This window comes from Pygocentrus nattereri, chromosome 9 (genome assembly GCF_015220715.1).
Source record: "Pygocentrus nattereri isolate fPygNat1 chromosome 9, fPygNat1.pri, whole genome shotgun sequence".
NCBI lineage: Eukaryota > Metazoa > Chordata > Actinopteri > Characiformes > Serrasalmidae > Pygocentrus > Pygocentrus nattereri.
This window is the reverse complement of record NC_051219.1, coordinates 12,921,790-12,937,000: the sequence shown is the minus strand read 5'-3', so window position 1 is coordinate 12,937,000 and position 15,211 is coordinate 12,921,790. Positions and strand designations below refer to the sequence as shown.

The following is a 15,211-nucleotide window of genomic DNA, read 5'->3' as shown; positions in this document are numbered from 1 at the left end:
CTGACAGCACATTCAGAGTATATAGTGTAGGCCAAGTAGGAGGCCTAAATCATCTTACTTCTGCTTCAAACTGTGCTCAGTTGTTAAATGATCTCAAATAGACTTGCTTTACCACCATATACCACTATATGACATACTGTAATCTATGAAAACTGGAGAAAAGTATGGACAAAATTCACGGTTCAAATGGCTGCTACTACTTTTTACCCTTTCAGGTAATGTGCTTCCATTTTTATGGATAGCAGTGTCAGGAACCTTGTAGGCAGGTGTTTTTGAGGATATTTCATTTGCTTGACCGAACTTCCCTTGGCTGGCTACATTTGGTAAAGGTGGTGTGAATTGGATTTTTTGCTAAACATTTGCTTTAATGGAAAGTAGGGATGTCATGACTGCTCAGTTAAAATCAATTGCTTGAATAAAACTATGTTCTCAATCTGTTTAATGGTTAGTTTACAATTTGAATCATTAACATGGTTCTGCAGGTCCACAGTTAGCTTTCAAGTCACTTTTGTCTGCATTACTGAAAGCGAGAAAACCCACACCAGCAAGATCCCCACAAATGCATGTATGTTTGTGGTCATAAATCGCCTACATCTAAAGTAAAATTAAATGATTGCTGTTACAAACTGTGTATATAAAGTAAAAATGGAGATGAAGTAAAAGGTACATGAGGTATAAGCTCAGCCCAGAGCGAACAGGCTAACAGACTACTCCAATAACATTGTTAGACGCTGTTGGATTCACTGTACATGCAACACACAAAGTAAATATTATGCCTCTTGAATGTCTGTTCCAAGTTTATAATGCTTTAGATGTCTGTGTTTAAGTATATCTGGCCTTTGCATAATATTAAACATGTGGGACATGAATATTTACCATGGCTGGCTTTGCAGTAAAATAACATTGTAGATAACCATAGTAAACTGGAAATTAACATTATTATATGGGTGTTTGGCAGGTTGTTTATAAAGTAGAGAGTTCTACATTAATATACTATTTTGCTGATACATAGCTGTGACAACTTCATGAAATGAATGGGTCAGAGTAGCTTTCAAATTTCTTAAATATTGGCATTAAGGAATTTGGTGACTATGTTCATGGCTTCTTGATATGTGCTCTATACATACTGTTCATATTTAATAATACAGACTTTACATATCTCTTCTTATTCTCTGCACAATGCTTTGTTTTGGCCCATGTTGTTCACTTGCACTGTGTGCTATTGTAAGCACAGACTCTGTTTTGCACATGCATTAAGGCCCTGAAGAAACATGGAGGTGGTTTCTTTCCACTATATACTGGTATATGGGTGGGATAACAATAACTTCTTCTTAGCTCTTGACTTCTTGATCTTTTTTTTCTGAGACTGAGAGATTTTAATGTTCTTCAGCGAGAGACAGAGGATAGAAAAGAGCTTTAGGCTGCTTTAGGTGGGTCACGATTCATTGAGCGCCCAGTGAAGCTGTTCCATATTTATGATAATTAGGGTGATTCATATTAACATCTCTTATTTAGCCGAGGATGAGATACTATTAATATGGTGATCATATGCTAATTGTATTCGTACCTCAATTTCTCCCGTTTGTATGCATTTGGATGAGCTGCTGTTAAACGTTATGACATAATTAACCTTGAACTTCACCAAGGACATTAAAACAATAATCAGAAAATCATTGCAACGAGTAAGCAAGTTTTCAGCATAAGTGCCTGAAATCTACATTATGTACAGTTACCATGCTCTCTGTGAGTAAACTCCAAACTAATCTTGGGGTGGTTGTGGCCCTGTTTATAATTGGAGTTGTAAATCACTGCAGTAATACCAAATGACAGTGTCAGGTACTTTGACCAGTACAACATTGGCATTGTGCACTGTCAGCTAAAAGGTCAGTTTCTTCAGCATTTCAGCTGAAGGGCACTTCAGCCACTTGGCCTTGAGTTTAGTGACTTGGACTCAATTTGTATTGAATTGCATGATGACTGACTTGCATTTCGACTCGTTAGTCCTTAACTGACTTGTGACTGGATGTGGACTCTTGACTAAAAACTGAAAAAAATGACTAAAAATTTGACATTTACACAGAACTTTTTAGCCTAATAGTACTAAAGGCTAATAAAAGTTGATTTAGTTTTTAGTAAGTTTGTAAGTTAGTAAGTAAGTTTGTAAGTTATGTTTGTAGTAAGTAGTCAGTTTATTTACAGATAACTTCGTTGTTGGGGGGTTTATAGCACATACGGAAGTGAAAGTAAAAAGAGCAGAGCAAGAGTGACTCTTTTTACCAGAGACCTAAAACGTGACTTGTACCTCAGAGACTTAAGAATTGACTTGTACTCACACCTCAGAAATCTGGGAATTGACTTGGACTCACACCTGAGAAACTTTGGACTTGACTTGGACTCACACATTAGAAACTTGGGAATTGACTTTGACTCACACCTCAGAAACTTAGGAACTGACTTGGATTCACACCTGAGAAACTTGGGATTTCACTTGGACTCACAACTGAGAAACTTTGGACTTGACTTGGACTCACACATTAGAAACTTGGGAATTGACTTTGACTCACACCTGAGAAACTGAGGAATTAACTTGGACTTACACCTGAGAAACTGAGGAATTGACTTGGACTCACACCTGAGAAACTAAGGAATTGACTTGGACTCATACCTGAGAAACTGAGGAATTGACTTGGACTCACACCTGAGAAACTGAGGAATTAACTTGGAATTACACCTGAGAAACTGAGGAATTGACTTGGACTCACACCTGAGAAACTAAGGAATTGACTTGGACTCATACCTGAGAAACTGAGGAATTGACTTGGACTCATACCTGAGAAACTGAGGAATTGACTTGGACTCACACCTTAGAAACTGAGGAATTGACTTGGACTCACACCTAAGAAACTGAGGAATTGACTTGGACTCACACCTTAGCCTAACACCTTAGGCTATTCACTTTCATTCATTATTTGTACCACTCTGGAGTCAACTGCCTCTTTAGATAAATGCAGAACAGGCAACATAGTAATGTAATGCGAGGCCTGAATATTTTAGGCCATGTTCAAGATCTAGGATTCACACAGTATACAGTACCTTTTAAGGAAATTCCTTTCTTTATCCATTATTACTTTCTTGGTCCATTGATCTATTGTCTACAGAGGGAGTTAAGACCATCCAGCTGGGCTAAAGAATGCTCTTTTTTTGGTTTACTCATTTATTTGTGTCTACCATTTCAGAACCTGCTGCTTTTAAACCCAAATGAGCGTTTTCTGACGGAACAGAGCCTGAATCACCCCGTTTTCCAGACGCAGTGCCACACGGACCGCACCGGCCCACCCACCCCTACGCCCATCCGCTCCTCCAAGAGAAAACCCCACCATGACAATGCCGCCCTCAGCAGGTCAGGAGGAGAATTCACACCCTGCTGGATGTTGCTTGTGTGTCTTCCACATATGTTTATTCTTGTAGATATGAATTGCTGCTGTTTGATTCTCTCTACCCTTATGTTTGGCATACACTCCATGATTTTGAAACAGTTTTTGAGTCCAGTTTGGCGGTCACTAAATCATTTTCAGAGTTAATCTGAATTTCTGCTTCAGCTGTCATCATTATCATGCATTGTGAGGGTCCCCAATTAACTACCCAAACAATTTCCAATTGAGCTGTTGAATGATCAGATGAATTTTAGACATGCTAGAGTTTAATTCTTGAGCTGAGCATATAACTTGTAAGCTCTGATCAGAAACAACAGGAGATTCAAACATGAGTACACATCATTCCGAAAAAAAGTACATTACAAAACTTCTTTAAGGTAATATTTGACCTACAGTATGTTTGGTCAGATTCTGAAGAGAAGTGTGACAGCAGGCCTTCATCAAATTCAAGAACCTGTCATAACTTTTCAATAGGCAGGTGAACAAGTAAACAAACTGGAATTAGCCAAAAAATTCACAGAATACAAGATGAGTTTTGAAATGTTATGCAGACACACTGGAACAGAATTGATATTCAGGTTAGTCTGGCAAATGCTGAAAGAAAGCTGAGCTGACCCTGATATTGGGTCAGTTTTATGGCTTTGTCTGTAATGCACAGGAGCTGCCAATATTCAAGCACATTTGAAACAATATTTAGGGCTTCTTTTCATTAATGTTTTCTTTATTTAACAGAACTGATGTATTGTAAGTAATAAAATACTCGAGGTTGTGTTTTATGTTGCAAATAATATCACTGCTGTCATGATCTGTCACTCATCATTCATCCTGCACCTGCAACCAAATCGTGATTTATATTTGCATTTCCCCACTTTTTTGTTCCATTGTTTAAAACTACACTGTGTAAGTTTTGAGGATTCTGAGAACTCTGTGTTGGAAATGTTTAATTGCACACAACATGTGAAAGAGGATTTTGTAACATGGTTTGTGCTTCAGACCCCTTTCCCGGGGGGATGAATCTGACTATGAAGTTGAAAGAGTATTCAAAGAGAGCTCAGTCAAACCTTGGCCAAGGATGCGTCTTGCAAAGGTGTATTTATTTACTGTACTATATCTTCATCAGTATAATGTTGATTTTGCATTCGAGATATAAACATTGAGTTAGTCTTTCTTTTTGATCCTGTGTTTGTTACTTTAATATGTAAAGACGTGGTCCAAAAAGCAAAATCCACCTTGTTATTTTTCTAACTTACATTGCAGGCTTTATAGGGAGCACCAGCTTTCTCCTGACTTAGCAATGCTACTTCTTTCAATTTTACAGAAAACCAAACATACTGCAAATTTATGTATACAAGTCTTACAATGTATGCTTGGCTTAAGAAAGAAAGTGTATGTTGCCCAAGGCACAGTTTATGCTGCAGGGCCATAGTTGGGGCACCTTGAGGTTAAGTGTATTGGTCAAGTGCACAGTTGCAATGTGCTAGTATCAAATCCCTGATCCTCACATGCCATGATCCTAATCAAGTTCCTTGACTCCTTGGCTACCTGCTGTTTTAATAAATACAGCCTCTTCAGCCTCCAATCACTTTTTACTATGTAAATAACAATATCAATTTCTAAATGCTTAATATTTCAGTACAATGCCATGTCTCGTCTCCACTAATCTGAGACGAATGAGTTAATTTTCGCCAACTGTTCCAGTTGAGCCAAATTAATTGAACAAGGTTAATTGTTTAAGCTTAATTGAAGACTGTTTGCAATCAGAGCTCAAGTGTGCCTAATTACAAATTAGCATACTTAGAAACTTAATGAGCTCATTTGATTTAACAATGACCTGAACACTGACTGTATTTGTGCATATTAACTCACATTATGCTTTCTAGTGGTAACACATGGCAGCAATTTGTATACTGTTGCTGTCATATGAAAGCCTTGTATCTCAGAAAGAAGGGAATATTTTCTTAGCACAATATTCATGTAACAGGAAAAAAAGTCTTTCTAAGATTTCTGTTTGTCAGTTTGTCATGGTATGATCGCTTTGGCATTTGCGAAAGGTGTATAAAAATAATAAAAATGAAAAAATTGAGTTTTCTTGCAGCAATCTGTGGGTTTATATAGTGCTTAAGAATCTCTATTCTCTGTCTTTCTATTTCTCTCTCTCTCCTTTGCTTGCTCTTCATCAGGAGTCACGGAAGTAAGAGCTCAGGGCACCATCGTTCTAACAGCCGGGACTGTTCGAGCCTGCCGCGTCACGGTCATGATGACTTGCTCCCACCAAGCACTGAGGCCTTCCTGAATGGCGCTGGGCCAGGCTCCAGTAGCCTGAGTCCCACACTGCACCCTAAATCCTACCAGCCACCTCAGCCTCTCAACCGCTCGGCGTCATGCGGGAAAGACCTGTCCAACCTGCCACATGCCGGCCTCAGCCCCAAGAAGGCCAAAGCCAAAGCAGCCGACTTTGACTTCGGCAAGCCCTCGGACGGCCCTGGCGCCAAATACCTCAAATCCAATGCCTCTCGTCACTCCCAGAACCGCCACTCCTTTGTAGAGGGCAAGACCAACACGCTGCAGGGGGAGCGGGAGAAGCAGGGTCGCCATGGCTACGGCGAGTCTTCGGGTGGGAAGGGCTCTTCATCATTTCTGAGCCTGTCCAAGAGCCATGGGACACTGAGTGATGCCAAATCCGTCAGCAACCTGAGTGACCCACGCCTGCTCCAGGATGAGCTACCCCTGCCTTCATCCCGCTACTTCCCCTCCAGCTGCCTGGACCTGAACGTCAACCTGAACCTGCCAGCACCGGGCAGCCCCAACCTGCGGCACAGCCCGTCAACCGGAGGCCGGACCAAGCCAGACACCTCGCTCCGCCGCTCTTCTTCACGCCACAAGAGCCAGCAGCAGGACGAGGCCAAAGCCACAGACCCCTTAGACCCCGGAGGGGGAGGAGGCGGAGGAGGACTTTCAGCTGCCCATGACTTCCCCTACGGCCTGGGCTACACCAGCCCCTTCTCGTCCCAGCAGCGGCCACACAGGCACTCCATGTATGTGCGGCGTGAGCGAGGGCGGCCTCATGGAGGGGACATGAGCGGCCTGGCTGTTGGACAGGGGTTGCCCACTCGTGCCAGCAGCCTCCAAATGCTCTCACCACAGCTGCAGCACCGCACGCTACCCAGACATGTAGGCAGCTCTGCACCCCGAGACGAGGCCCCTGAGGAGATCAGGGTCAGTCTTACTGTATACACTCAAAACTCAAATGCTCAGCATGTTTAAAGGAAGAGTTTTCCCCTTACCCCAAATGTGGTTAATCAGCCAAGACATAGTTGTTCTAGTTTGCCCTGGAGCTACAATCCTAATGTAGTAGCAAGAAATGGAAGTCTTTACCTCCAATCGCATCATTAAAACTGCATGCCTAAATCAACACAAATGTGCCTCAATCTGCATCAAGTTGTAAAGTAATCTTAAACAGACTAGCTTTGATTAGCTATATCATACAGTACCAGGAAAGCAAGGCTGTTGGAGGCTACTAACTATGCTAACAAGAGGCTTTAAGCTTCCTTTACTCTGTAGGTACACTTGTCTTATAGTTTCTGTGCAAAAATAAAGCATCGGTTTTTATTTTGCTGATCAGTTACGTTCAGAATAAGAAGAAAATGATGTACATTTGATTTACTTTCTGAAGAGACAGTTTCACAAAGTGTGTTAATATTGCTAATAGTGGATAGAAGCTAGTACCAGCTGATTTAGCATTATTCACTTACCTCAGTCCACATTCAGCTTTAAGTTATCTCATCTAGACTTGCTATTGCGGTTTCTGGCAGTGTGTGACATGCTGTTAAATATAAAAGTAGGCAAACATACAGATAAAGCCGTGTGCTTTGTGAGCTATGTGATGTAATTTTGTCCACAAACGTGTGTATCCGGCATTGCTGTAACCTGGCTATACTTCGATGACACATTCTCCTGCCTCACAATGGATGAGAAGGGCCTTGTGGCACATCCATCACTTGTTAGCTACATATTAACCTTGTAGTTTCACTGGAAACTTAAAGAAACTAAACGATGGCAAGTTTGTGATATCATAGGCATGTAGCCTTCATAATGCTAATTGGTGTGATATGAGCATTACTTGTTAGCTGCATTAGCCTTGTAGTGCCATGGCAAACCTAAAACACACTCCAGACACTAGGCTTGTCTTGGAGGATGAACTGCAATGGGGGTAATTAGTGTAAAAATCTGTGAGGTTGATTTTTCACCTTTTTTTGTTTTACAAGGGTATTGATGATGTTAATGATGAAGGGGAGCTAGTAACGGTGCACGGTGCAGATGAGATCAGGCTAACTAGTGCACTCCATTCACTGCTGTTCAGTCCAAAAATACTTGTGCTCTCCCCATGTCAGCCCCTCTCTGTCATGGGACGTATTCCAGTGTTCTTTATTCCCCCTCCATCTCGTACAGTGTAACTTTGCTGTAACCTGGCTATCCTTTGATGACACATCGTCCTGCTTCATAGTGGGTGAGAAGGACCTTGTGGCAGATGTTTTTCATAGTGGCAGATTGAAACGAGTTTTTGTTTTGCTGTAGTTACTTGCCACTGACTGTGTGTAGCCTATAGTTAGCATTAAGGACTGCGTTGTCTTAAATAACTAAAGCCCAGGCCTGGCCTGTTGTTCAAAAAGTGCAGATGTCCAATATTATCTACTTATTTTTGGATTTTTTTAAAAGTAGTGACTGAGTTGTAGAAGGCCAACTTCGTATAGGTGTGCTGTAAACGCGTGGTTCCAGATTGGGAGGTTTCCCGCTAAATTGGATGTTTATTAGTTGCATGGCTAAGGAAAAGTGCTTTGGCGGGTGAACAAAAATTGGTTAGTCATGATTTTGGTGGGTTTTAAAAAAGGATATGAGATGAATAAAATGCAGAACTTTGACATACATGTTACATTCTCATTAAGAGGATGCCGTTGTCACAGTCTCAAAGGTAAGATGTTATGGATAATCCACTTCACCTTATTTACTGTATATAGTACTGCAGTAGTTGAAAACTGGAATAGCACATGATCTGTTCAGTGTCGTCTTCAAAGGTACAAAAATGAATTGAGCTCTTTGTTGCTTGCAGTATTATTTTTATTTATTTTGAGTAGACCTAACTTCTGTTATCTGATTGCAGGAGATCATAGGTGTTATCGTGTACAACACATTTAAATTGCAAATGTTAATACTCTGAAAACACTGATGAGTGTTTGCCAACCAAACATCTGCAAGTTATGAGAGCAATATACACACGCAAACCAAAACATTTAAATGTCCTTTATTAATTTATTGAAATATTTGTAATTTGTGTAGGCATATCTCAGAGTGTGTTAAACGTGAGTCTAAAAATTGCATAGAAAGACTTTGGTTCATATTACCAGTGACAATAAACACAAAAGACTGATAGTGCCATCACAACATATATACTTATTTGCAAATTTTCAAGGGCAAGACGCCAGCAGTTACTACAAAGTATATTATTGATATCATGTTGGCTTAATTATTGATAAAATTAAAATCCTGATTACTGCTACTTATACATCTTTGGCATGTTTTGTCATGCATTTTGGGTTTGAACATTTACAGGCGAGAAAGTGTAGAAGCAACCCTGATGTAGAGCTGTATTGTGATATAAAACCTTTACCCTGTGAACTGTAGATGAGTTTACCCACTCAGAAGCAACTGATCATCACAACCACAACTGACTGTTAGCTCAGCACTGAAGTCTCAAGCCAGAAAAAGTGAATATGCTGTTGTTGGAGGCAGAGACAACACATTTATGCACAGATTTTACTTTAACACTTTTTTTCAAAGTTATAATTTTTTAATAATATTGAAAAAAATTGCAATTAGACATTTTCCCCAAATTATGCAGCCCTACCCTGATGGCACACTAGCCTGATTTGTTCATTTAAACATGTATATCGTCACCCTCTTCATTTCAATATAACAATTAAAGCATCATGCACTCAGTACTGTTGTCAAATTTGGTTTTTGTGACTGTTGGAATAACAGTAGATTCCATTCACAGATTCTGTGATTTGGGCTCCATTGTTGTAAGAAAGAATGGTGAGTTTGTACAGCAGGAACATGCATTATTTGCGTTTGTGTGCTGGAGTATGTTCCTGGCCTCAGTTCCCTATTGGTTTCATGGAACTTGTGTGCTTTGCTGGTTATGCTGTTCTGTTGTGAATATACTGTAGGCTGAGCAAAGTGCTATAAAAATCAAGCTACTAGAAAGTAAAGCTTGAGGTAAAAGAGTCTACATTTTCATGCAATGCAGGAAAAGTAATTGAAGGAGTCACAGTGTTTAACAATCATTATGCTGTCAGTATAAAAACATGTCATGCTTTGGAACAACTGTGGAATCTTGGATGTTGGAGGGATCAACATCTTAGTCAGGAATGCTGTAATGATAGAGAAGACGAGAGACAGGGAAAAATAAATGGCTGTTTATCTTATCTAGCTTACGACAACCTTACTGTATGTGCTGTGGGTTTAAAGTATAGGAGCACTAAATATCATAGTCTATGAGGTAATAAAAGTAATCCTATAGGAAAAAATGAAGAAATAGAGGGATGAAAGTACTAGTTAAAGACCATAGGATGAGGATTTCTGCTAAATGTTTTTGGACATCAAACCTGAAGTTTGCAGTTTACAGAAGATAAAAGAACCAACTTATTGCTGGATTTATCCACTTACACTCACGTTCAAGTGTTTGAATACAAATCAACACTTTGCTGTCCCCAGTATATAAAGAGAGCGATCTCAGGTCTGATCTGAACGGCATTCAGGGAGTGTCAGTGCGGGTGAACTATGTTGTTGTGATGTGTTGCAGGCAACCATATATCACGAGCAGCATCCAGAGGACGGGGGATCGTCCAAGGAGAACCGCATGATCTATAGCGAGTCTATGCCCCGCAGGGTCGGCAGCTTCTACAGAGGTTAGAGTGGGCTCACGCACTCAGACACACACACACAAACACACACGCACGCATGCACGCACTTTAAAGCTTTAATTGGGCCTGACCTGACAGTCCAAAATTAACCCAATCTACCAAAATTCTGTCTGAAACTGACCCAAACTGTACAATAGGATGCTGATTACCCTTTAGTGATAATTATAGGGTCATTACATAACATCCCAGACGTTTTTAGTCTGGATACCGTTTCCATAATGCGCTGCTCACAAGCTAACGGTTGTTTCATTTAGCCAAACAAATGAAAAATAAAAGTCGTTTGGGCTGCATTCGTCTGTATTTTCCTGAATCAGTTCACTGTTTATTTTCAGCGCATCCATTTTTTCACGTGTGTGGGCCCCGTGAACCTTGGTGTTAAATTCTGTCAACAACTCGAGTGACTCAAGCCTCCCAAATACTGTTTTATGTTGATGAAAATGAGGACAAAGAGGAAAGTAAGAAGAAAAATGAAAGCAGGAGGAAATGTGGGCTAAAATCGGTTAAAAGTGGGAGGTGGGCCGTGAGAAACTGAGCGATAAATTTGTCTCTGCCCCAAGCCCAACATACAGTGGGGTGCAAAACATTCACTGCGCAAAAGGAGATTTTATCAAGTGAAATGATATTAAATCTAGTTATTGTTTATGTCTGATATTAAGTATCAGTATTAGTATGTCTAATATTTTTTCATTTTGAGATTGTTGGAAGCTATTATAAGATTCTCTGCCAAAATAGTGAGATAATTTGACATACTGAAATCACTTAAAACAAGTACAAATATCTAGAAATGTGTTAAATAATCTCATAATAATCTTATAATAATAAATATTAAATATATGGACTAGATTTAAGATAATTTCACTTGCCAAGATCCCATTTTTTGTAGTGTTGAAATTTGTTTTCATTTCAACCTAGAAATGAAAAACAGAAAGATTTAGTATTTTGGGGAAAAAAATAGGAAAACAGGGAAATTTGTGATACTGACCTTGTTGAGGTTTTAATACAAAAAGGTCAGTTTTTATGCATTAAGCTTGTGCTTAGCAGACACTTAGGTACGTTTGATCTGCTCCTCAAAGGCCTTTGCACGAATTTATGGAGTCCATGCAGCTTGAGTGCACACTGTCATTAAAGCTAAACAGGGAAATAGTAAATATTAAGAAACTATAAAATTAATGTAAAATTTTAATGATTCTGCTTTTCAATCAATTTGTTGTGCTGATTATATCAGGCGTAAAGAAAAACAGGGCTTTAAATTAGAAAGTAGTGCAGAACAGAAACATTTTCTCTAGTGCTCTCAGACCTCACTGTATATTTACATTTACGGCATTTTGCTGACGCTCTTATCCAGAGCGACTTACAATTTGATCATTTTTACACAGGTAGGCCAAGGCGGTGTTAGGAGTCTTGCCCAAGGACTCTTATTGGTATAGTGTAGGGTGTTTGCCCAGGTGGGGATTGAACCCCAGTCTACAGTGTAGAAGGCAGAGGTGTTAACCACTACACTAACCAACCACACATATTTGAGAAATGATGTCCAAATTTGACCAAACTTGATGTGAGCAGTCAAGTCCTGATGGATTCAGACAAATATTTGATGCTCTAACACACAAAAGCATTTCATTTGAATTCTAAAACTCATTCATGGTGTGTGTGTGTGTGTGTGTGTGTTTATGCTCTCTTGCTGTAGTGCCCTCTCCTAGACCAGATAATGCTTTCCATGAGGGCAGCGGGCAGAGCTCAGGGATGAACATGGAGAGCAGCAGTCACACCAAACGCCAGCCCACTTATGACCCCTGGTGAGCCGTATTAACCCTGCACTGTCTCACTGAGCAGTCTGGACAGTCTGGACTTGCTACAATTCACACTTAGCGTTCTTTTCACTTGAAGAACGGTTACTGTTCTTCACTGTTAGTCAGGCAGCTTGTGTCATGAAGTGCTAGTCTGAAAAAAAGACTGAACACAGTAGCAAGCTGTAAGGCTGCAGTGATGAGTCACGTTTCATAATTAAGATTCAAAAACGTTTAAAAACCTAGTAAATTGTCAGTAAAATATCAGTAATTATCAGTAAATCTGATAAATGTCTTGTAACGTTTTCGTAAATGTTCATTTAATTAAATTCGATTTCCAACCAAAGTACATAAGATATAAATGTGCATCAAATATGATTAGCAAAAAGAGTTAAGTGGGGCAAATTGTATGGTATTGTATAGTAAGTTTTTGATGAGTCAGTGCATAAAAATGAATTGTTTTGAATTATAATGGTTATGTGGGCATATCTTACTGTGTATTGTAGGAGGTTAAGTTTTAATGTTGCATTTGCACATTGGTAATAGATGGACACCAGCAAACCAGCCACAAAGGAAAATCATGCCTTAGCTTAGCCTGTCTTTTCACACCTCAAGTAAGCATTACACTGCTAATGCTCTGCTCAGATAATAATCCATTTTTGCCGGTAACGTTGTCATCATACCACCATTTGCCTGACTTCATGCTGCTATTGGGCCTGTACCACTATGAAGCACAAAATAATGCAAACATCTGAAAGCAGCATAACACTGCAACAGCTAACCCTGCTGTGTGGAGGCTGTTCCTTAGCTCTCAATGGATTGTTTTCATACTTCAGAGTGGTGCTATATTTCAGCCACCAAGAGCGTTATAGAGGTTAATTCTCGGAACTTCTGAGTTCTTTACATTTGAGTACTTCAAGAAATTTTAATGATATACTGTACAATATGTCACAGTATTTATTTTTACACATCTATCATTTATTTATATACATCTGATGAGTTGGAACATAGAAAAAAGAACCAATAGTGCTACATTTAAAAATTCTATCAAAAACTGTGAATTCGGTTATTTTTATTATATATTTGGCACACTGTGTTGCACTAAATCCGGTAATATGGGACTAATTTTGATCTCTTTATACTGAAAAATGCAGTTCTACAGATAATGATGATATCCACAGTATGTTCAGAGAAGCATTTTATATTGTATTGTGGCATAATATACAATGACAATAATATATATTGTCTTATTGCCCAGTCTTAAGTAACAGTGAATAGATAACTCAGTTATGGAAATCATCAAAAGTAGTCCTAGCCAGCTGGCAGAGAATACAGAGAATGTTATATGGGCATTAAACCCTTTAACAGGTACCTCCAGGGGTCACTATCTAAGGACAGTGACCAATACAGGATTTACATGTGTTATTAGGACGGGGCCTGAGCCACTGGATTTGAGTCCGCCAGAGCCAGCCAAAGAGAAGGAGAAGCAAGGCTTCTTCAGAGCAATAAAGAAGAAAAAGAAGAAGTCTCAGACGGTCAGTGTTACCTCACTGCACCACATGGTGTCTCTTGTCTGTTGTTTGATGTGTGTGTGTTTGTGTATGTAATGTAAACATCGTGATTTTTTTTAGTTTTGAGGGATTTTTCAGGTGTTTTTGAATGTATTTAGTTTTCAGATTGTATGGATTGTATGTAGGCATGTCTGTATGTTCTGTGTGCTACATGTGTTTGGATGTTTACATGTGCACATGCAATATATGCTACCATTGAAAATATTGACAGAAGATATTTCTGTTTAAGACAGTATTTCAAGTTTTTGACAACAGGAAGTTATTTAATTATATCTGTAATTATCTGATTATATATTTTGTGCAGTTATCTACGTTATGATTTGTTCATCACATTTGAAATTTGAGACATTCTGGATCATTTTTTGTTATAACTTTGTTATACAGCTTTCATAGTCATTTTAGAATATTATACAGCTGTGTTCATTGCATTGGACACATCTAACATTTACAGCTTCCTGTTAATTATTTTATATCTGACTAATTAAAGAGTACCAACATCACACTGTGTTAAAGTCACAGACCACCCTTTACTTATTGAATTTCCAGTCAAAGCAGACATTAAGTGCAAATCATTTTAACTTGAGTTAAAAAAAATGAGACTCCTAGTAACTGTGCAAGACCTGGTAGACCACCAAAGCTGTCACCATCAAAGCACTTAGAGCTTTCATCTTTGAGAGAGAGACTGAAGCTCCATTTTTGCTTCAGATGTTAAAAGTTCACAGGTGATTCTGTCTGTCCTTTAACCGTGAGAAGACAGCTCGATGCTATGAGTCTGTATAGCTGTCGAGAAGCCCTCACTGAGAAATGAAAACAAAATTTTTAAAAAAGCTGCTGGTGTTCCTAGAACAATAGACTGACCACCCCAGAGTCCAGACGTCAACATCCCTGAATGTGTTAGGGACTACTTGGATCATGAGAAACAGAAAATGCAACCAGCTTCTAAGAGGTGTGGAAAAACATCCCTGTAGATTTCTTTGAGAAACTGAAAGCGGTTCTCTTGAAAAGAATAGTGATCGTAAATGGCAGTGTACGTTTGTGCGAGTGTGAGTGTGTTGCGTATGAGTGCTGTGTAGAAGTGTGTCCCACTGTCAGTCTTGTGCCTCTTGTATTGCAGGTGGATGCTGGAGAAGGCAGAAGTCCTGTCATCAAGAAATGTCTTTTCCCTCTGTTTAACTCAAAGACTAGCTTTAAACGTAACTCCTCTGAGAGAGTACCTCCCCTAGTGGCCTCACCGATGGTATAAATGCCCATAAATTTACCGCTTAATACAATGCCAAAGCAGAAAATGTTGGGACGGTATGTTGATTAAAGCTGAATCTGAAAACAGTGATCTGTAAATGATTTTTGATCTGTGTTACACTGAACACAATACAACAGCGCTTACTTCAGTGCTTTACGTTTTGGTTCTTGCGACATACTTCAAAAAAAGGTGAGATAGTAAA

At 39.4% G+C, this 15,211-nt stretch overlaps 1 protein-coding gene across 4 annotated transcripts in view; it reads left to right on the top strand.

The window, feature by feature from the left end:
• The window catches only part of LOC108435570 (cyclin-dependent kinase-like 5), a 130,145-nt gene that overhangs the window by 107,016 nt on the left and 7,918 nt on the right, over window positions 1-15,211 (top strand). For 3 of the 4 annotated variants that reach the window (XM_037541297.1, XM_017711503.2, XM_037541296.1), the window contains 6 exons: window positions 3,237-3,400; window positions 5,615-6,650; window positions 10,294-10,399; window positions 12,099-12,207; window positions 13,628-13,733; window positions 14,884-15,006. In XM_037541297.1, coding sequence (XP_037397194.1) covers window positions 3,237-3,400; window positions 5,615-6,650; window positions 10,294-10,399; window positions 12,099-12,207; window positions 13,628-13,733; window positions 14,884-15,006 — 1,644 coding nt within the window. The remainder of the gene's footprint in view (window positions 1-3,236; window positions 3,401-5,614; window positions 6,651-10,293; window positions 10,400-12,098; window positions 12,208-13,627; window positions 13,734-14,883; window positions 15,007-15,211) is intronic. The other variant, XM_017711504.2, reaches the window with a different exon arrangement.